Source organism: Rhinolophus hipposideros, assembly GCF_964194185.1.
Source record: "Rhinolophus hipposideros genome assembly, chromosome: 3".
Lineage (NCBI taxonomy): Eukaryota > Metazoa > Chordata > Mammalia > Chiroptera > Rhinolophidae > Rhinolophus > Rhinolophus hipposideros.
Window position 1 is genome coordinate 99,531,744 of NC_138049.1, and position 23,878 is coordinate 99,555,621.

The following is a 23,878-nucleotide window of genomic DNA, read 5'->3' on the forward strand; positions in this document are numbered from 1 at the left end:
ATGAGTAAAAATAAAAGTCGAAGTGAAGACAGTGGAGAGAAACAACCAAAACTGAAGTTGGTTTTTAATAGATTAATAAAATGAACAAATCTCTGGAAATATTAATGAAGAAATGAATAAAGAAGGCACAGATGTATACAAGAAGATTTGGAATGAAAGGAGGACTTAACTATGGGTACAGTAAAACTAAAGTACTTTGAATGACTTGATGATATAAATTTGAAAATTTAAAATGGACAATTTCCTAGAAAAACATAACACTGAAACTAAAGCAAAAAGAATTTTAAAACTTGAATAGATCTACAACTAATAAATAAATTGACTCAATAATAACAAAGCTACCAAAAAGAGAGAAAAAGAGAGAGAGGGAAGGAGGGACGGGCGTAGGGAGAGAGGACCAGACTCATGATTTTTTGTCTTTTTTTGTTTTTTTTATTTGTTTGTTTTAATTTTGGGGGGTGACATTGGTCAACAAAACTCCATAGGTTTCAAGTGTACATTTCTAAAATACATCATCTATAAATCCCATTGTGTGTTCGCCACCCAGAGTCAGTTCTCCTTCCATCACCATGTATTTGATCCCCCTTTACTCTCTTCTAACTCTCCCCCACCCCCTAACCCTCGGTAACCACTGAACTGTTATCTGTGTCTATGAGTTTTCGTTTCTTTGTTTGTTTATCTTGTTCCTTTGTCGCCTTCACTTTTATATCCCACATATGAGTGACGTCATGTTTTTTTATGTCTATCAAATACTGAAGGAAGAATAAAAATTGGATTCCTCCTGCTCATTTTTATTTTAGGAACTTTGCATTATAATCATATGATCATTAATATGATATGTGATATCATGACCTCATTGGGTTTATTTCAGGAATTTAACGATGATATATCATTAGGAAATATATGACAGTATACTAAAAGAAAAATAGCCATGGGAAAAATAAACAACAAAGTTAGGGTAATGACACATTCATTTACGGAAGGCTGTACAGGAGCGAGAGTTTCAAAAGAGCCTGTAATGTTTTCCTTCTTAAGCTAAGTAGTAGGTACATTGATTGTCACTTAGCTAAGCAGTGGGTACAAGGTGTTCTCATATCTTTTTGTACATCTGAGGTAGTTCATACTAAAAAAAAAAAAATCACATGAATTAAGGTGATTCATCACAGTTACAGTTTAAAAGAGAAACAAAATATGATCATATCACTAGATGTAAAACAAAGTATTTGATGACATTAAACATTCATACATACTTTGAAAAGACTCATCAAACTTTGAATATAAGTGAACATCCTTAAGAGTATCAACAAAAACTGCAGCAAACATTTTAAAGGTGAAATGCCAAAGAAAATAAGAGAAGAGTGTCTTAAGCATTGTACTTGGAAGTCCTAGCTAGGACAGAGACAGTATGAAAAAAAAAAATTAATGAGGATTCGAACAAAAAGAAAAACGCATACTACTACTTGCAGGCAATTTGATTGCTTAAATAGAACATTCGAGAGTGTTTAATAATAAACAGAACCAAAATAATGTTCACAAAATTATATGATATGTAATCCATACATAAAATGAATTGCCTTCCTATACATCAAAAGCCAATAATTAGAAAATGCAATTTTACAAAAATTCTATTTATAATAGCAACAAAAACTTTAAAATTCTAGGAAAAATGAATTTAAAACATGTAAGATATTTATAGAGAAATTATAAATTTTTATTGAAAGGAATCAGTGGAAAACCATACCATACTTATGGATGTGATGATTCAACATCATTAATTTGATAAGTCTTGCCAAATTAACCATTTAATCAAATTTGAGGAGGGCCTTTGGTAGAATTTTACTAACTGGGTCTAAAATTTATATGAAAGAACAAATGACCCAGAATTGCCAAGTCTATTTTAGAAGAGAACAAGATGGAAGGGTCTTATTCTGTCTAGATGCCAAAATTTCTTAAGGTATACTAATTAAAACAGTGTGCCATACATATACTCAAGCAAATAAATGTTTTTAACCCATACCTAGAAAAAGACACATTTATATGTGGAAACATGTTATATAACAGAATTGTAATAGCAAACCTTGAATGGTTAGCCACATAAAAAAATAAAATTAGATACATGTCTCATACTTTATACAAAATAAAATCAACTTAAATATGAAAAGCAAAGTTTTAAAACTCTTATAAGAACATATAGGAAAATATTCCTATGGTTTTAGGTAAACTAGATTTTCTTTAAGAAGACACAAAAATGCAATTTATAAGGGAAGAAGTTAATAACGAAATTATATTGAAATGTAAAAACTTGCTTTTAGCAAAAAGAACACCACAAAATGAAAAATATGATATAGATTGGGAGAAAATGTGTGCATTGCATAAAACTAATAAAGGGTTCTCATCCAGACTGTATTAAAAAGCCTGCAAATGAATAAGGAAAAGCAAAAACAACTGTATGGGCAAGAATATGAATAAATAATTCACAGAAGAGGAAACCCAAAGAGCTAACATACATCTATAAAGATGACCAACCTCTGTGCATCATAATCATGAAAATGCAGATTAGAACTCAATCTCCCACCTACGAGATTGACAACACTAAAGTGTCTGTCAATACTACACACATAGTGGCAAAAATGTGAGGAAACAGGAACTTGTATGTACAGCTGATGAGAATGTAAATTTGTACAACTACTCTGAAGAGCAATTTAGCAATATATAATAAAGGGAAGGTGCAATACTCTACAACCACACGATTCTAAGTGCCCCTTATAGAGGAATTCTCACATGTGTGCCCAGAGATTTATAATGTTTTCAGCAACGCTGTAAACAGCAGAAGTGAAAATCCTAAATGGCTATCAATCACTGCTCGGCCTTTTGGCTACTATCAAGTGTGTCTAAATGTCTGTCAGTAGGAGACATCAATAAATAAATTGTGATCTATTCCTTTACTGAAATTCTACATATCCATGAAAATTGATGAAGTAGAGCCACATGAAGCAAGATAAATGATCTCAAAAGCATAATGTGAGGGGGGAAACTGTTGCAATTACATGTAGTATAGTAGCATTCACATAAAGCTTCAGGCGTGCAAGACAATACCATGCGTCGTTTACAGTTATATCTGTACATGTGGAGTAAATGTATGAAAACATGCTGGCAAATACCACCCCCTAAACGCCGTTTAGGAAAGACAGAAGAGGAAAAGCAATAAGGAGCTCCAGTTAGATCAGTAGTATTTTATTTGTTTAAAAAAAAAATTCTGAAACTATTTTTAAAAAATATTTTTAAAAACTATTTTTAAAAAATAAGATTTGACAAAGCTGGGTGGTAGGTACAGGAGGGCATTTGATAAGATTGTCTACACAGTTTTGTATCCTTAGAACAGCTCATAGTCTTAAAAGATGTATGTTCTCTGTCACCAAGTTGCTCCTCATGAGGAGTTGACATTTACTCTCCCGGCTTGCCATTTGTAGATGATTATCCGCCTACAAAAGGAAATCCAGGAGCTGAAGGATGAACTGGCCATTGTCACCGGGGAGCAGAGGCCAGAAGCACTCACAGAAGCTGAGCTCCTTCAGTAAGTCCGCAGACTTCTTTTTCTTTAACAGTCAGAGTTTGTGTTCCCTTCTTTGTTGGCCTTCATGTTATGAATTCACCTCAAAGCACAGAGGTCTCCTGGGACAGTTCTGAAATTGCATGTAGGCGCCAGTTGAGAGTGGCGGCTTTCCATGAAAAGCTGGATAAGGCTGGCAGTGTTTTTGTCGCCTCAGCTTTGAGGAAGTAAAGAACAGAGAGCATAGAGACGATGGGGAATGTCCTTCTCATGCCAGCTGAAGAAAAGGGATTATATAATAGTCATGCTATTTTGAAACATATACACCACTCTTTAAGCCGTGGACCTCAGATCTGAAAGGAATTCAAGAAACGTCCTTTGTATTAAATAGCATCTTGTTGCAAGCACCAATTTATCCCATGCCAAAGTAAGCTCTTTCCTTTAATAAATAGATGGCCGTATATTATAGTTCAAATGCTCAAAATGGGGATGAAAGCAGGTATTCAGGGCCTTATACAAGGCGGCATGTTCAGAGCCTTTAGATTTGTGGCCGTGTGGCATGCCAGTGGCACAGTATGGCTCTCTGATCATGAGCCACAGCGGTGGGCTCACTTATTGTTTCTCTGCTGCTTATTAAGCATTTGTGGAGTCATAATGACAGACTCAGCTTAGAAGGCAGTGGCATTGTCTATTTCCAAATCAGAAATAGAGCCACACAAGGGTTTTCTAAAGGTTTGCTGATTGCCATTTCGCCTAACCCTATCTCAACAGAGAACACGGAAAATAATAGAGATAGTAAAAGTCTATTCTTTAAACTATCTCGTGGCTGCCCCTGGTCTCTCAAGGTCTCTCAAGCTTGAGAATTTTAAGCAAGGTTTCTATTAGACGCTAAGCTTTTCTTCCTCCAGATAGCATTTCCTAATTCTAGAACACCATGTTTGATAATAGGACAGACCCTTAAGGCTTTCCTTACAAAACTGCTTTCTGGCAGATAAGCAGCTAACCTGAAATATATTGCCCAAATGCCCATTTTAAAGTATTTCATGTCACTCTTTGAAACAACTTGGGATATCTTAGATACTGAGAAACCCAAGTTGAGAATTCCTTTGCTACAGTCTTCCCTTCCCCTCACAGAAAGGAATTGCCAGATATTGTCTTTGAAGATACCTCTTCAGAATTTTGATTTTCATGCGAGGGTCCAGCCAGGAAAATGAAATCATTCTAGACCTTTCAAAAAAAGGAATTCAATGTGGGAAATGTGCAGGAGATGGTATTGTGGAAGTGGGGCAGCACCCCAGGAATCAGGAGCAGCAGGAGCTCCTACACCCCGAGGGCCAAACGGCCAAGGGCGGAAGGTTGTGTTACCAAAGCCTAAGACTGGGGCTGCCCAGCACGAGCTAGACCACGAGGAGTGCCGCCCGATATAAGCCGGGGCCACTGAGGGCCGTAGGGGCTGTGAGAGATGAAATGCCGGTGAGGAGCCCTAGCTTCTCCCTCATCTCCCCTCCAGCCTTACCCCAGTGCCTCCCGCTGGCTGAATTTACCCAGAAGCCAGTTGTTAACGGAGAATATGGTTTCCCGGCATGCAGAGTCAAATAAGGAAGGGTGGAAATTGGATCCAAGAGTGAAAAGGGAAATGACCAGCATATCACATAGTACAAGTGTTTTCTCTGATTCCTGTGTATCCTGCATGTGGCCCGGAGGGCACAGTTTGAGGGTAAAATTCTGAACGTGGTGGTTTCAAGATACCCGATTGAGTATTTGCTGCAGGTTCCCTCCACTGCACCAAATCTGGGGAATTATAGAACCTGATATAAGGAAACATTTGAATCTCTAGCCACACCGAAGAACAAGAAGTAAATTTCTCAAGGAACTAGAGGCTTCAGGGAATTCTTGGGAGACTGACAGGTGGAGCTGAGATGGGCAAGAGAAAAGGAGAGACCTAGATACAGGTGCAGCACCATGAAGTCTCCATGTCTAGAGCTGGTGGCGCTTGGAGCAGGAGAGGGCAGGAACAGCCATGCGGGTTTGGTAGAGCTGCTGTGCTGGGAGCAGTTTGTCCTATGAACTCTGAGCACTCCTTCTTCCTTTCGCCACCCAGTGTGTAGGTCTCCATTTAGGATGGAAAAATAGGGAAGGGCTTCAGGTAACAGAAGTTCAGGACAAAGGGACCAGATGCTCTCTGAACACCAGCTGCTGTCCTAGCTCTGCCCATCCCCTGTTCTCACTGAGAAGAGTAAGGAGCACAGGCAGCCACAGCTGCTTCAGCCTCATCTAAGACTGGCTGCCCAGCTGAGAGCTGAGAGTCTAGAAAAGACGAGCTCACAGTCAGGAATTACTAGAAATATGAGGACTGCCAACGTCAAGAAAGATAAGAGCAAGAAGCAAATATGGCTTGTAGGGCTTCAGAACTACACTTTACCAAGAGAGATTAATATCTTTAGAAATATGAAAGATGGTATGATATCCATGAAACAACAACAGGATCTTGATTTTTATAAAACAGAATCAAGAGATCATGAAAATGTGAAAAATGCAATTCGGGCAATTAAGAACTTAATAGATGGCGCAAGAACAGAATGAAAAAATGAAGGGGCAGATGAGTGAGGTAGGGAGATCAGGGCTAAGGAATCCTTCCAGAATATAAGATAAAGGGATACAGAGATAGAAAGTTTAAAAGAAAGGAATCATAGAGAATAGCTCTAGATTTACCAATATCTAACAAATGGGAGTTTATGGAGGAGAAATAGAGATAATACAGGGAAGCCAATAGTTGAAATAATATCTAAGAATTTCTTAGAACTACATAATAATAAAAAAAGACACAAGACTTCAGAATGAAAGGGTTAGCATGTGCTAAACAATATAATAATATTATAGAAAACTTTCAGAACCTCAAAATATAGAAAAGAATCCCAAAAGTTATCAAAGAAGAAAAAATGTTATTAACAACCAAGAATCTGATGAACAGCAGACTTCTCATCAACAACTCGGGAAACGAGAGTTTCTGGTGCCGAAAAACAAAATAAAACACAAAAGGACTTTGAATGGAGATTTCTTTGTCTAGCCAAATTAGTATTCAAATGTGATGGCAACATAAAAGGCATTTTTCAGACATATAAACTTTCAGACAGAAAGGTTACCACCCTCGATCCTCTCCGAAAAGAGACTACCCATAGACTATACTTTCACAAAAAGAAAAATGGTATAAAGTATAACAATGAGCAAATTTTTATATCTTCTTTATTATGCTTAATATTATATTTGCATTATATCTTTTAGTAACTTGTCATTTATTACATACATGGATATTTCTGTTTAAAAGTTACTGACAGCAATCAAATATGCCATTCATAGGAATCTGGGGGGGGGAGGGAGGGTAGCATGCAGAGAAATAAAATTGTGACCACAAATTTAAAATACTGAAGGACTCTTAGATGATGGTTTGGTTTCCTTTGATCCATGGATAACATTTTCACAAATGTCAATTGGAACAGATTCTGCGTAGGCAGTACGTATGGTTGCCATGTATGGGCAATTGATTCATTCATCCATTCCTTCATTCATTCAACAAGCGTTGTTCATCTGGTATTCACATAAAGCTACCCTACGCCCCGAGGAAAACCCAAAGATGAACAAAACCTGAATCCAGCTCTCGAGGAGTTAGTTCACAGTTTAATGGCAGTGGCAGACATAAGCACAATTAATTATGATACAGTGTATAAGTGTTTTGAAAGATATAAATAAAACATGAAATTGCAGAGATAGTAATGATTAATTTCGAGCTCAGGAAGCATGTAAAATTAGTTTGAGTGCTAATAAGTAAACTTCAGCCGTTCCTGATGTAATGATTTCTCGGCTGTCAAGACAAGTATACCATGTAGCACTACATCTTACTAATGATTTCTGCTCAGCTGTTGGGGAGAATAAGTGTTACAAACTACATCCACCCTCCAAAGCAAAACATAGGGTTACACAACAGCCCAGCAAATTTGGTGCTTGTTCATACTGGCAGTGTAGATCATCCAGATGATGTGGTTTTCTGTTATTGTTTTTGTTATATTGTTGTTGTAGTCATGTTTTGCCACAATGAGCTAGATTGAATATTGGTACAACTCAAAATTCATCAGACTTGAGAGTCCTTTATCATCTTAAAGTAAAAGAGATAAATTAAACTTTTCCCCTAGTGTGGCACTGCTATTTCATTGTCATTGGACTGTGCTTCTTTGTCTTCTCGGGTCCCAGCACATTTTCTCAGGAATGTGAATCAGCTTCAGTCCTCTCACTGTGCCCAGACTCCCCGGGTGGCAAAGGTGGGAGGGGGTCGTGGTGTTGGCGAGAGGAAGAGCCCCACAGCTTGGCAGTACAAAGGGCAGAAATGTTCAGGATCTGGTCTACTTCTCTGCCCTGCTGATTCCTGGGTTTATGCTGACTGGCATGGCATAAGGACATTAACGTCAGGGATTCTGTAAAGGGTGTCAGAAAGCAGGTATTTTATAGATAATATATTCTATGTACCATGCATTGGGCAGTTTGGAGATATCTGTTAATATCCAACCCTATCAAATTTTTTGAACTTGAATGTTTGAATTTCCCAACATTTCAGTTCTTAATGTCAATATTTGTTGCACTGACTTGGATGCCTCAATTGAAGGGGATTTCAGATGTCGGCCTCCAGTTATTGTGATATTTTTAGTTTACATCTTTTTTTTCCTGGGCCTGTGTAAATTTGAAGAGAGACAGCTGGATGAAGACTGTATAGCCAAGTTAATATTTATATAGAACTTCTTGGGTGAAGATTGGATTCTGATTGATTCTCTAAACACATACTTCTTTCTTTCTCTGGTTAAGGGGAAAAAAAAAAAAAAAGCCTGTAGATCTCTGGCTAGCATGGGAATTTTATACCCTGGCCTAAGTCTAAATGAGAAGAATATTTGCAGCATAGCAAGTTTACTTCTGAGATGGAATTGAATTGGATTTCATGGGCTCAAGTTCACCCGAACTAAACTTCCAAACATCTGGATGCTTTTCTTTTATTTCTTCCCACTCCCCCAACTTTATTGAGATATAATTGACATGTAGCATTGTGCAAGTTTAAGGTGTACAATGTGATGATTTAATATACATATATGTTGTGAAATATTACCATAATAAAGTTAGTTAACACATCCATCACCTAGAATAGATGTGTGTGTGTTGAGAAAATTTAAAATCTACTCTCTTAGCAAATTCAAGTATGTAGTAAAGTACTGTTGACCATAGTCACCATGCTGTACATTAGATCCTCAGAATTTATTCATCTTATAATTGGAAATTGGTATCCTTTGACCAACATCTCCCCATTTCCCTTACCCACTCCCAACCCCTGGCAACTATCAATCTAATCTCTGTTTCTCTGAGTTGAACTTTTTAATTTTGTGCATGTGAGTGAGTTCATATGGTATTTGTCTTTCTCTGACTTATTTCTCTTCGCTAAATTTTGCAAATCAATAAATCCTTAATCTGAATTTTTTGAGCACCTTCTAGATGCTAATTTTAATAGGTGCTTTAAGAGATTCAGTAATATAGGATACAGAAAACAATTCCAAAGAGTTACAGTTTTATTGGGGAAGTAATACATGTATACACAGATACACATTTATGTACACATACGAGGTCTGACAGTTAAGTTCATGAACTTGCCACCGTGCGCTTACATTGGCAGCACTGTACAAACAGCTCAGTAAGGTTTCATAACCTCGGTCTATCAGTGTCTCACAGCTGTGTTCGAGTCGACGTGTGCCGGTGTCTTCCTGAATGGCATTCATTATTGTCGTTGTGTGTTTCTGTGTGCCGTCGCAAGAGTGTCTGAGTTTGAATTAGAGCAACGAATAGACATTAAATATCTCTTGTTAAACTTGGCAAGAGTAGAAGTGAAATCAGGAACATGTTAGTCCAAGTTAATGGGGACAATGCCATGAAGAAAATGGCAGTGTACAAATGGATTAAACGTTTTTCTGAGGGGAGACAACACATCACTGATGAAGAGAGGGAAGGGCGGCCAGTAACGAGCAGAACTGAGGAAAACATTGCAAAAATTCATCAAATTGTGCGTCAGCATCATCAGGTGACTGTAAGAAGCATAGCAGACCAAGTAAACATTGATAGAGAAACAGGAAAATCTTAGCTGAAAATCTTGGCATGAGAAAGACATATGCAAAAATGGTCCCAAAGGAGCTCACCGATGAACAAAAGCAAAGGAGAGTTAAAGTTTGCCAAGACGTTTTGGAGAGGCAAAACAATATTCTGGGCAGTGTTATCAGTGGTGATGAAACCTGGGTGTACCAATACGACCCTGAAACAAAGCGTCAAATGCACAATGGAAGTCAGCCAATTCTCCACGAACAAAAATGTTCTGTCAGTCCAAATCAACAGTCAAAATGATGTTGCTAATCTTTTTTGATATAAGAGGGATTATTCATTATGAATTTGTACCAGCTGGACAAACAGTTAACCAAGTTTACTATTTGGAAGTGCTGAAAAGGCTTCATGAAAAAGTTAGACGAAAACGACCTGCTCTTGCCTCACGACAATGCACCAGCTCCCACGGCACTGTCTGTGAGGGAGTTTTTAGCTAGGAAACACATAACTGTATTGGAACATCCTCCCTACTCACCTGATCTGGCCCCCAGTGACTTCTTTCTTTACCTGAAGATAAAGGAAATATTGAAAGGAAGACATTTTGATGACATTCAGGACATCAAGGGTAATAGGATGACAGCTCTGATGGCCATTCCAGAAAAAGAGTTCCAAAATTGCTTTGAAGGGTGGACTAGGTGCTGGCGTTGGTGCACAGCTTCCCAAAGGGAGGACTTCGAAGGTGACTATAGTGATATTCAGCAATGAGGTATGTAGCACTTTTTCTAGGATGAGTTCGTGAACGTAATTGTCGGACCTCGTATATGTGTATATAAAACAGAATAAGAGAGTATATCATTGGAAAGAATAAGTGGACACTGAGAATTGTAAAATGTTACTTACAGTTATAATTCTAGTCATATTCATTTTTTAATGGCTCTCTAGACTTAAGTTCCTTATGTGCGAGAGTTGGACTAAATGCTCTCTATGCACTCTTTAAGCTCCATGTTTTTAAACCTAATACCAGTTTATTACACACAGTTTAACACATTATGTACTCATTATCTAGGATAATGAAAAGCTGGTTCATTATGTGGGAATTCAGAAATGGGGAAAGTCACTGCAGCTGTCACCCAGAAATGGGGGAAGTAACTGCAGATATCATCCACTGAGCAAACTAAATAAGTCTTAAAGGATGTCACGAGGAAGTGCTATTCTAAGACAAAGGGGACCACTTAACCAATGGTACTGAAAGGGAACGAGTGCCATATGAGGAGGAGGGGGGAAATAGCAAGAGACCAGTTGGAGAGCTTGCATAGAGGAACTAACTCGCGAGGAGCTGGATTGAAACTAGCCTGGCAGGAAGCTGGGTTTCTCATGGAAAAATTGAAGAATAGGATTAGGCAGATAAATGGTGATTTCATGATAGGTTATGAATACCATATGTAGAGGAGCTACTATTTTATTTAATGGTGACTAGGAAACATTGTGATATGAAAGCATTGCAATTCATTCATTCTGTAATGTTTATTGTAATCCTTTTTTATGCTAGGCACCGCTGTAGGTACTAGAATATAGCAATGAACAAAAACAAAGTCCTTGCCCCTCATGGAGCTTTATTCTGCTGGGGAGAGAGAGAATACACTGCAGATGGAATATTCCACTGCATATATGTGCCACCTACTCTTTATCCATTCAACGGACACCCAGGCTGCCTCCACATCTTGGCCATTGTAAACAATGCCGCAATGAACATACGGACGCACGCACCCCCTTGAAGTAGTGTTTTGGGTTTCTTCGGATAAATACCCAGAAGTGGGATTACTAGGTCCTTCTTTGTCTCTTGTTACAGACTTGGTTTTAAAGTCTATTTTGTCTGGTATCAGTATTGCTACTCCAGCTTTTTTGTTTGGTTTCCATTTCCTTGAAATAACTTTTCCCATCCCTTTACTTTCTGTCTGTGTTTGTCTTTCAATCTGAAGTGAATCTCTTATAGGCAGCAAATGTAAGGGTTTTGTTTTCTTATCCACTCAGCCCTTCTATGTCTTTTGATTGGAGCATTTAACCCATTTACATTGAAAGTAATTGTTGATAGATATGTAGCTATTGCCATTTTATTATTTATAATTTTGATCTTTTTTTCCCCCAGTCTTAAAGAAGTCCCTCTAACATTCCTTATAATACTCATTTGGTGATGACGAACTCCTTTAGCTTTTCTTGTCTGGGAAGCTGTTTATCCTTTGATTTTAATTGATAGCTTTTCTGGGCAGAGTAATCTTGGTTGTAGGTCCTTGCTTTTCATCACGTTGAATATTTTGTGCCAATCCCTTCTGGCCTGCAAAGTTTCTGTTGAGAAATCGGCTGACAATCTTATGGGAGGTCCCTTATAAGTTACTAGTTGTATTTCTCTTGATGCTTTTAGGATTCTCTTTTTATCTTTAACCTTTGCCATTTTAATTATGATGTGTCTTGGTGTGGGCCTGTTTGGGTTCATCTTGTTTGGAACTCTTTGTGCTTCCTGGACTTGCATGTCTATTTCCTTCACCAGGTTAGGGAAGTTTTCAGTCATTATCTCTTCAAATAGGTATCTCTTGCTGTCTCTCTTCTCCTTCTGGTACCCCTATGATGCAAATGGTTTTATGCTTGATGTTGTCCCAGAGGTCTTGTAAACTATCCTCATTTTTTTTTGGATTCTTTTTTTATTTTTTCCTGTTTCAATTGGCTGTTTCCTGCTATCTTGTCTTCCAAATCCCTGATTCTGTTGTCTGCTTCATTTAGTCTGCTGGTGATTCCTTCTAGTGCATTTTTCACTTCAGTTATTGTTTTCTTCACTTCTGACTGGCTCTTTTTTATGGTTTCTGTGTTCTTTTTTTAAGCTTGCTATCTCTCTGTTGAAGTTTTCACTAAGTTCCTCGAGCATCCTTATAACGATTGTTTTTAACTCTGTCTTTGGTTGGTTGCTTGCCTCCATTTTGTTTAGTTCTTTTTCTGGAGTTTTCTCCTGTTATTTCATTTGGGATGTATTTCTTTGTTTTTTCATTTTGGCTGCTTCTCTGTGTTTGTTTCTACGTATTAGGTAGACCTTCTGTGTCTCCAAGTCTTGGCCAAGTGGTCTTATGTAGTAGGTGCTCTGTGGGGCCGTGGCATAGTCTCCCTGGTCACCTGCTCCGAGTGCTCCAGGAGTGTCCATTGTGTGGGTTGTGTGTGCCCTCCTGTTATAGTTAAGCCTTGATTGCTATTGGTATGTTAGTGGGTAGCATTGTCCCTCAGGTTTATTGGCTGTGGGGTTTGGCCACATCTACAGTTTATGGGGCTACTTCACAGAGGGCTTACTCCACTGAGTGGGATTTGCCCCAGTGGGCTCTTGTGCCTGTTGAGACCACCCTTTGTGTGTGCTGCTTGTGTGGCTAATTGTGTGGTGTTCTGCTGTGGTCTGAAGCCAACATCCAAGTATGTTGGTTCTGGGGCCTTTTGAGAGGGGCTCCAGTTTGGGCCCAGGTCACCCACTGCCTGTGACAAGCCAGGAACTACAAAGCAAACCACAGTTGTTTGCTGCCTGTGCTAAAATTGGAGGCATGTAGGAAAAGCCATGCTGCAAACTGAGGATGGCTACCACTAGTACCATGTCTGGGGTAGCTCCACCAAAAGCCAAGCGACCAGAGGCCTGCTGCCACCAGCTGACTTCATTAAGATCCATCCACTGATAAAGCCTATGCAAGTTCCATGAGACAGGGTGTCAGGGAATCACTAAGTTGGGAAGAGTTGTGGTCACCAGGTTAATGTAAATTCTGGTTTGGTGCCAGTGCTGGGCCTGAAGCTACTCAGCAAGTCTCAGAGCACACCAAGGCCTGTCACAACCCACCTGGGGTCTGTTGGACTCTGATTGTTTTCCAAGAGTGCAATTCAGGTGGGGCTCCAGTGAGTCAGCAGGGCAGAGCTGTGGAGCTCACCAGGCCAATCAGATTCAGATTTGGCCTATGGGGGTGGGCTCACCACAGGAAAGATGGCACCAGCCTGCCAGCTGCAGGGGAGGAGGAGCTCCTCACAGGGAAATGCCGACATTCCTCCAGCTTTACTCCCAAAACCACACAACTCAGTCTGCCTCCATATGTTTCTGACACCCCCCACGTCACCATTCCTCCACTGGATCCCAGGGTGAGTGCCTGGGAGTAAGAGAGTTTGTGCATGGGCCATTTAAAAGGATGTCTGGGTTTTCTGCAGCCTTCCATCTCACCTGGACGGTAGGAATACACACTGTTTTTTCACAGCCAGATGTTGTGGCGACTCCTCTTCCCGGTACCAGTACTCTGGGCTGGAGAGCCTGGTGTGGGGCTGGGGGGGACCTCCACAGCTGAGACATTCCTCCTTCTTCTCAAATGCCACACGGAGTTTTGGGGCCAGCCTGTTTTGCATCTCTGTCCCTCCTACCAGTCTCAATGTGTCCTCTTTATATGCTTAAGTATAAAACAGATGGTTCTCTAGGTTGATGGTTCTTTAATTTAGTTGTAATTTTTAATGTGTTCAAGAAAGGAAGGAGGCACAGCGTTTACTCCACCATCTTGGATCATCCCTATATACCTTGATTTTCATAGTGGTTATTTAACTGTACACATTTGTCAAGAGTTATAGTAGCACACATTTGGATAGGGTGAACTGAAAATTTTACTATCTGTAAATGTAACCTCAACTAACCTGACTTTTAAAAAATTGAAAAAAATTGTGTGATATAAGATAATATAAAATTAAAAGACCAGTACTTAAACAAACCAAAGCAAAGTAAAACAGAACTATGCAGTGGGGAATTTTCCTTTAGGTAAAATTCTGCTGTAGCTAGTTTAGTAGTAGCAACTTATGTTTGACTACAAGCCCCTCAGTGCATGCAAACTTATCTTTTTGCAATTAATGACTAAGTGTACAAGTTGAGGAGAACTTCCTCAATTTCCTGCTCTGCTACCAAACCTATATATAATACCAACCTGCATCTGTACCCACCCTCTCCTTCTTTCCTGATACAGTAGAGAATGTGTCCCATCTCCTGTGTAGAGCTGACCTCACCAACTGTACTCTCAATCCCAGTCATGTTTGCCGTTTCAGGAACTCCACTATCCTATTTTATCTTTATCTTCAACTTCTTCCTTTTTATTGGACACTTCTTATTAAATGAGCTCAAGTTTTTCCCATATTTTAAACCAAATTACTCCTTCTTGACCCACCCTCCCCTTCTATCTACTGCTCACTTTACTCTCCTTTAAGCTGAACTACAAGAAGTTGCTTTCACTCATGGCCTCAATCCCCTTCCCTCCCACTCCTCAACATACTTCATTGTGTCTTTTGCCCCATCACATCACAGTTTGTTCCGGTTATTGATGACCTCGGTGTTGACAAATTTAGTGGGCTTATTTCAGTTCTCATATTTCTTGACCTTTAAGCAGCATTCAACATTATTAACCATTCTCTCATGGAAACATCCTCCTCTCTTGTTTTCTTTCCACCTCCTCACTGCTCCTTGGCTTCCTGGGCCAAATTACCCTCCTTTCATGTTGGCATTTCTCATGGCACTGTCCTAGCAACCCCTCTTCTCTTTATACTTTTTCCTAGATGATTTCATCGACACACTTACTTCAGCTGCAATCCAAATGCCGATGACACATTTATTTCACTGGCCCATACTTATTCTCTGGACGCCATACTCATTGATTGCATTGCCTGCCTGACATGTGGCCCTGAATTGCTCCAAACTAAATTGTTCATCTTTCTCCAGACCTGAGCTCTGCAACTAAATGCCCATCAGTCAATGTCTCTACAAGCCCTACAGCTGCCCAGACTATACACTTTGAAGGTACCTGTGTTTCTAATCCTTTTTCTCACTCCCTAAATCCAGTCCATTTTGAAGTTCTGTTGACTGTATCTTCAAACCATGTCCAGAATCAGAATATTTCACCACACCTCTGCTGTGGCTTCTGTTATCCAAAACTCAGTCACATTTTGTCCACTACTAACAGGGTCTCATAATAGGTTTCCCTGAATCTCCTTTGCTCCCCACTAAAGTCTTTTTCTGTGTAGCCAGAGTATTCATTTTTTAAAGTGTAATTCTTATCATTTCACTCTTCTTCTTAAAACTCTTCAGTGACTTCTGACGTCCCGTTGTTCTTGGGAAAAGACCAGAATCTTTCATATGGCCTATAAATGTCTTCTGATCTGACCCTTTTCTATATTTTCAGCCACATTTCTCTCTCCTTTTCCATTTACTGGTCTTTCAGTTCCAACAATACTGGTGTTTCAGTTCCTTAAACATTTTGTGCTGTCTCTTACCCTGGGGCCTTTGCATATACAATTGCTTGTGACTACTGACTGGCATAACTTGTGCATGCCTGGGGACATACACACACACACACTGCAGTGAACACAGGGGTACATATTTCTTTTCAAATTAGTGTTTTGGATTTCTTCAGATAAATACCCAGAAGTGGAACTACTAGGTCATAAGGTAGTTCTATTTTTCACTTTTTGAGGAAACTCCAAACCATTTTCCATAGTGGCTGCACCAATTTGCAATCCCACCAACTGTGCACGAGGGTTCCCTTTTCTCCACATCCTCACCAACACTTGTTTGTTGATTTTTTGATGATGGCCATTCTGACAGGAGTGAGGTCATATCTCATTGTGGTTTTAATTTGTATTTCCCTGATGATTAGTGATGTTGAGAATCTTTTCAAATGTCTATTGGCCATCTCTATGTCCTCTTTGGAGAAACATCTACTCAGGTCCGCTGCCCATTTGCTAATTAGATTGTTTATTTTTTTTGCTGTTGAGTTGTCTGAGTTCTTTATAACTTTTGGATATTAAGCCCTTATCAGATGTATCACTGGTAAATATCTTCTCCCATTCAGGAGGATGTCTTTTTGTTGATAGTTTCTTTGCTGTGCAAAAACTTTTTAGTTTGACATAGTCGCATTTGTGTATTTTTTCTTTTTTTCCCTTGCCCAAGGAAATATATCAGTAAAAATATTACTAAGAACAATGTCAGAGGATTTACTGCCTATGCTTTTTTCTAGGAGTCTATGTTTGGGGTCTTATGTTTCAGTCTTTGATCCATTTTGAATTTATTCTTGTATGTGGCGTAAGAAGGTGGTCCAGTTTCACTTTATTGCACGTGTCCAGTTATCCCAACACTATTTATTGAATAGACTGTTTTTACCCCACTGTATGTTCTTGCCTTCTTTGTCATAAATGACCATATAGGTGTAGGTTTATTTCTAGGCTCTCTATTCTGTTCCATTAATCTATATGTCTGTTTTCATGCTAGTGTCATGCTATCTTGACTCCTATGGCCTTGTAGTATAGTTTGATGTCATGTAGTGTGATAGCTCCAATTTTGTTCTTCTTTGCCATAGCTATTCAGGGTCTTTTATTGTCCCGTATACATTTTCAGATTATTTGTTCTAGTTCTGTGAAAAATGCCATTGGTATTTTAACAAAAATTGCATTACATCTATAGATTGCTTTGCGTAGTATGGACATTTTAACTATATTAATTCTTCCTATCCATGAGCACAGTATATGCTTACATTTATTTGTATGTTCAAAATTTCTTTCTTCAATATCCTATGATTTTCTGAGTACAGGTCTTTTGCCTCCTTGGTTAAGTTTATAAAAACACTTGGTTAAGTGTTTTTTTGGCATTTGTTTGTTTTGTTTCATTATGGGTGGTTTTTTTTGGAAGAAATTGTAAATGGGATTGTTTATTAATTTCCTTTTCTGGTAGTTCATTATTGGTATGTAAAAATGCAACCAATTTCTGAATATCAATTTTGTATCCTGCTACTTTACTGAATTTATTTATCAGTTTTAATAGATTTTTTGGTAGAATCTTTGGGTTCTCTCTATATATAGTATCACGTCATCTGCAAATAATGACAGTTTTACTTCTTTCCAATTTGGATGCCTTTTATTTCTTTTTCTTGTCTGATTGCTGGGACTAGGATTTCCAATATGATGTTGAATAAAAGTGGTGGAAATGGACATCTTTGTCTTATTACTGATTTTAAGGAAAATGATTTTAGCCTTTCCCCATTCAGTATGGTGTTAGCTGTGGATTTTTCATATATGGCCTTTGTTATATTGAGATATGTTCCCTCTATTCCTACATTGCTGAGAGTTTTTGTCATAAATCGATGCTGAATTTTGTCAAATGCTTTTTCTGCATTTATTGATATGATCATATGATTTCTATCTTTTATTTTGGTTACATGATGTGTCACTTTAATTGAATTGCAGATATTTAATCAACCTTGCATCCCAGGAATAAATCCCAGTTGATCAAGATGTATGATGTTTTTAATGTATTGTTGAATTCGATTTGCTAATATTTTGTTGAGGAATTTTGCATCTATGTTCATCAGGGATATCAGCCAATAGTTTTCTTTTATGGTAATGTATTTGTGTGGTTTTGGAATTAGGGTAATGATTTCCTCCTGGAAGGAGGAAATTCCTTCTTAGAAGGAGGAAATTCTCTGCTTGAATTTTTTGTAATAGTTTTAGAAGAATAGGTATTAATTCTTCTTTGAATGTTTGTTAAAATTCATTTGTGAAGCCAGTTCAGGACTTTTGTTTGTTGGGAGTTTTGATTACTGATTCAATTTCGCTAGTAATAATTGGTCAGTTTAGATGTTATATATCTTCTCAATTAAGCTTTGAAAGATGGTATGTTTCTAGGAATTTGTCCATTGCTTCCAGGTTGTTCATAGTAATTTAAAAATATTTTTTCTTGTATTTCTGTGGTGTCCTTTGTCACGTCTCCTCTTTCATTTCTGATTTTATTTATTTGGATTCTCTCTCTGTCTCTTTCTCTCTCTCTCTCTCTCTGTTTGATGAGGCTGGTTAAAGGCTTATCAATTATGCTTTTCAAAGAACTACGTCTTGATTTCATTGATCTGTTGTATTGCTTTTTTAGCCTCTATTTTGTTTATTTCTGCTCTTATCTTTATTATTTCCTTTGTTTTACTCATTTTCGGCTTTGTTTGCTGTTCTATATCTAGTTCCTTTAAGCGTAAAGTTAGTTTACTTGTTGGAGATCTTCCTGCTTCTTTTGGTAGGCCTGCATTGCTATGAATTTCCATGTTAGGAATGCTTTCGCTGTGTTCTATATAGATTTTGGGTTGTTGTATTTTCATTTTCATTTGTCTCAAGCTATCTTTTGATTTATTTCTTGATCTCATTGTTAATCCATTCATTGTTTGGTAGCATGGTATTTAGCCTCAATGTGTTTGTGTGTTTTTTCGGTTTCTTTCTTTTTTTTTTTTTTTTTTTTTCTGTAATTGACTTCTAGTTTCACATTATTATGGTCAGAGAAGACGGTTGATACGATTTCAATTTTCTTCAATTTATTGAGACTTGTTTTGTGGCCTAACATGTGGTCTGTCTTGGAAAATGTTCCATATGCCCTTGAAATATATATTCTGCTGCATTGGGGTGTGCTCTAAAAATATCAATTAAATCCATTTGGTGTAATGTATCATTTGATTGTTGATTTTTGTGTTTGAAAGATTTGTTCATTGGTGTCAGTGGAGTATTAAAGTCCTCTACTATGACTATATCACTGTCAATCTCTCCTTTTATGTTGGCCAATATTTGCTTTATATATTTAGGTGCTCCTATGTTGAATGCACAGATGTTTACTAGGTTTATAGCCTCTTGTTGGATTGATCCCTTTGTCATTATGTAACATCCTTTTTTATTATAAGGATGGTATCTTATTTATTAGAATCTTTGTTTTGGAGTCCATTTTGTCTGATACAAGTATTGCTACCTAAACTTGTTTTTTCATTTCTATTTGCATAAAATATCTTTTTCCATTCCTTTTCTTTGAGTCTATGTGTGTCTTTTGATCTGAGGTGAGTCTGTTGTAGGCAGCATATATAAGGGTCCTGTATTCTTATCCATTTAGCTACCCTATGTCCTTTGATTGGAGCATTTAATCCATTTACATTGAAAGTAATTGTTCATAGATATGTAGTTATTGGCACTTTATTATTCATATTTATGTTCTTTTGTTTTGTTTTCCTTCTGAGAGAAGTCTCTTTAACATTTCTTGCAAGACTGGCTTGGTGGTAATGAATTCCTTTAGCTTTTTCTTATCTGGGAAGCTTTTTATCTCTCCTTCAATTTTAAATAACAGCCTTGCTGGTTAGAGTAGTCTTGGTTATAGTTCCTAGCTTTTCATTTCTTTGAATATTTTGTACTACTCCCTTCTAGCCTGCAAAGTTTTTGTTAGGAAAACAGCTGATAGTCTTTTGGGAGCTCCCTTGTAGGTAACTAGTTATATTTCTCTTGCTGCTTTTAGAATTACTTCTTTTGTCTTTAACCTTTGCCATTTTAATTATGATGAGTCTTGGTGTGGTCCTGTTTGGTTTTATCTTGTTTTGGACTCTCTGTGCTTCCTGGGCTTGTGTGTCTATTTCCTTCACCAGGTTAGGGAAGTTTTCAGTCATTATTTCTTCAAATACATTCTCAATCCCTTGCTCCCTCTCTTCTCCTTTTGGTAGTCCTATGATGCAAGTGTTATTACACTGTTGTTGTTCTAGAAGTCCCTTAAACTATGTTCTTTTTTTTTTCTTGTTGTTATTCTGTTGGGTGTGTTCTGCTACCTTATCTTCCAAATCACTGATTCGATCCTCTGATTCATCTATTCTACTGTTGACTCCTTCTAGTGCATTCTTCATTTCAGTTATTGTAGTCTTTATTTCTGACTGGTTCTTTTTTATGGTTTCTGTGTTTTTCTTTATGCTCTTACCTATTGTTGAAGTTCTCACTAAGTTCCTTAAGCATTCTTGTAACCATCGTTTTGAACTCTGTTTCTGGTTGCCTTCATTTCAGTTAGTTCTTTTTCTGGAGTTTTCTGCTGTTCCTTTATTTGGGATGTATTTCTTTGTTTCCTCATTTTGTCTGCCTCTCTGTGTTCATTTCTATGTATTAAGTAGATCTCCAATGTCTCTCAGTCTTTGTCTGGTGGCCTTATGTAGTACTGTGTTTCCATGAAAATAAGACCTAACTGAAAAATAAGCCCTAGCATGATTTTTCAGGAGGACATCCCCTGAACATAAGCTCTAATGAGTCTTTTGGAACAAAAATTAATATAAGACCCACTCCTATTTTCAGGGAAACACAGTGGGTGTCCTATGTGGCTTAGTAGCACAGTCTACTTGTGCTCTCAGAGTGTCCCTTGTGTGAGTTGTGTGTGTCCTCTTGTTGTATTTGAGCCTTGATTGCTGTTGGCTTGTCAATAGATGGGATTGACTCTCAGGCTGATTGGCTATGAGGATTGGCCACACCTACAGTATATGATCTGTTTTGTGGGGGCTGACACTTTAGAGAGTGATTTGCCCCAGCAGGTTCCTGTGCCTGTTGAGACCACACTTTTGGTGTGCTGTTTATGGGGCTAACCTGAAGTTGGCCTGCAGGTGTATTGTTTCTGGTGCCTCTTGGGATGGGCTCCCATTCAGGCCAAGTTCAGCAGTTTCCTGTACCCATCCTGGGGCTACCTAGTAGGTTCCTATGCCTGTTAGAGCTACAAAACCATATGTGGTTGGTCACTGCCTATGCTGGACCTAGAGATCGTGGGGGTGACCACACTAAGAACTGAGGCCAGCTGCTACCAGTATCAGACCTGGGGCAGAGTAGCAAAAGACCCAGGGCATCCCTAGGCCTATTGCCACCTGCTGGCTGCCCTAAGGCTCAGCCTCGGAAAGAGCCTCCTTTGGTGTGTGGGACCAGGCTGGTTTCCCCAGTGCTTAATAGTGCCTTTGGTGGTGTTGCAGTAGTTGAGCAGGTGGGGTCCCAGGGAATCACTGGGGTGGGGGGTATGGTGTTCACAGGGTTAATGCATATTCAGTTTGGGGCCAGTGCTAAGCCTGTGGCTACTCTGCAAAATGCCCAAGATCACCTAAGCCACCTACAGCTCACCTTGGTCTCACAGATCCCCAAGAGTTTAAGAAAGGATGCAGTGCAAGTTAGGGCAGTTTATCTGCCACTGAAAGTGTCTCAGGTGACTGCACATTGCTACTGTGTGTTGTTTCTTTCTGGAAGAGCCTCCCGCAGGGCTGGTTGCCTAGGTGATGAGAGTGCCTCTGGGGATGTTGTGGGAGTAGGGTAGGGCAAAGTCCCAGGGAGTCACTAGGGCATTCAGAGTTCATCGGGCCAATGCAGTCTCAGATTTGACCATGTTGGGTAGGGCTCAACACAGGAAAAGTGGTGCCAGCTGTAGGCTACATGTGAGGTGAGCTCCACTCAGAAATAATGGACGCTGTCCCTCTAGCCCTCACTCTGAAGTTACATAACTCAGTCTTGTCTCTGGCACCCTTTGAGTTCCTACTCCTCCACAGGAGCCCAAGGTGAGTGTCTGGAGCTAATGAGTCTGTGCACAGGCCCGTTGAGAGGATGTCTGGGTTTTCAGCCCCCTTCCATCTCACCCAGAGGGGTGGTATCCTCAGTGAGTTTTACAGATGTTGTGGGGATTTCTCTTTCCAGCATAGGACTCATACCAGGCTTGGCAGCCTGGTATGGGGCTGGGAACCCTCACTCTTCAAGGGGACCTCTGCCACCATGGTGTCCCTCCCTGTGCTCAACCATTCCTATGGGTTTGGGGTCAGCCTGTTTCGTGTCTCTTCTCCTCCTTCCAGTCTCAGTGTGGCCTCTTCTTTATATCTTTAGTTTAGGGTTCTGTTCAGCTAGTCATGAGATGATTCTTGAGGTTGATTGTTCTATAATTTAGTTGTAATTTTAATGTTGTCATAGGAGGCAGCAGGAACAGCAGTTACCTATTCTGCCATCTTAGAATCCATCTGGAGATGTGTTGCTCTAAAAGTGTCTCTTTAGACTATACCTCCACTAACACATTCATGCACTAAGAAAGAGTACTGGAAGGAAAAATCATGACAATGTTATTGGAATTTCATGTGGAGTTTTTGTGTTTTTAGCTCTTTTTACCTAGCTATATTTCCTAAAATTTCTACCAAATATTAAAGATTATTTCTAAGTGAATTAATGTCACTTGCCAATTTTACGCCTCCGTGTGGCAAAGTAAAATTGTTTTACTTAATTAATGCATAGCAGGAAAAAAAATGCCTTTATTTGTTAACTCTACTATTACACTAAATTTCATAGCTGAATTAAAAACAAATGTTCTCTCTTGGCGTATAGCAAATTATTGCACAACACATAGTTGGTTCTAGGATATAAATTACATCTGTCTCTAGACTTTTAACTTTAAATTATTTTTATAGTTAATATTTGTATTATTTTTTGTATATTTGTGCTATAATATTGTGTATTATTAATCAGTCGCTTCAGAGTGGTGCTTTTCTTATACAGTTGATATAAGACTGTATATCTAAATGGATAAATAAAACAAAAACTATAAATTGCTGGAATGGAATGTTCACAAAATACTTCCAAACTGGAGTTGTTTGCTTTGAATCTTACCATCCACTTTTTTAACCATAACAGAGCCCCACATACTCCCTAAGTGATAAAAATTGGCTGAAACCCCTAAGATATTTGGAAATTTAAAGATAAAGTAGCAGCCTGAATCAAAAGAGAACTGACTCATAAAGTTTATATTTTTATTTAAAATAAAAATGCAAATTTAAACAAAATCTTTGTAAATATATGTATGTATTTTCACGTGGTGTAATGCATATAAGTATACAAGTTATATGTACTCATTGTAAAAATTCTAAAAAATGCAGATAGACATAAAAAAGAAAACAATATGTATATGTACATGGTCGTATCTGAATACAATGGAGACATGCTAGAAGTAAGAGGCAGACACATTTTGCTTGAGTGATGTTAGTGAAGACGTTTTCCCCTATATGACTTTGCAAGGGACTTATAAATATTGTATCTAATATGAAGTTGTGGACTACATGGCCCCTGTTGTCTCTTCTGCCCTGTTCTTCTGGATTCCTGCCATTTGGAATTCTGCATCTCTCTGTGGAAGTTCGACGTGAACACCTTATTTTACTGCCTTAATACTTCTTTCAGGTACTTCCCAGTTGTTTTTATTTGGAACTTTCTATTCTTTCTTTCAAATGCTCGACATGGCAGCAAAACCTTCTGCTTTCCATTTTGTGAATTTAGCATTTCAACATCCGTATAATAGTATACTAAAGATACACACATATAAAATTGTTAGTGAATATCCTAGAATCT

General features: G+C 38.5%; 1 protein-coding gene across 1 annotated transcript in view; it reads left to right on the top strand.

The window, feature by feature from the left end:
* Positions 1-23,878, top strand: part of KIF6 (kinesin family member 6) — a 417,374-nt gene that overhangs the window by 151,655 nt on the left and 241,841 nt on the right. Inside the window, exon 10 of the mRNA XM_081042893.1 lies at positions 3,471-3,574. Coding sequence (XP_080899019.1) covers positions 3,471-3,574 — 104 coding nt within the window. The remainder of the gene's footprint in view (positions 1-3,470; positions 3,575-23,878) is intronic.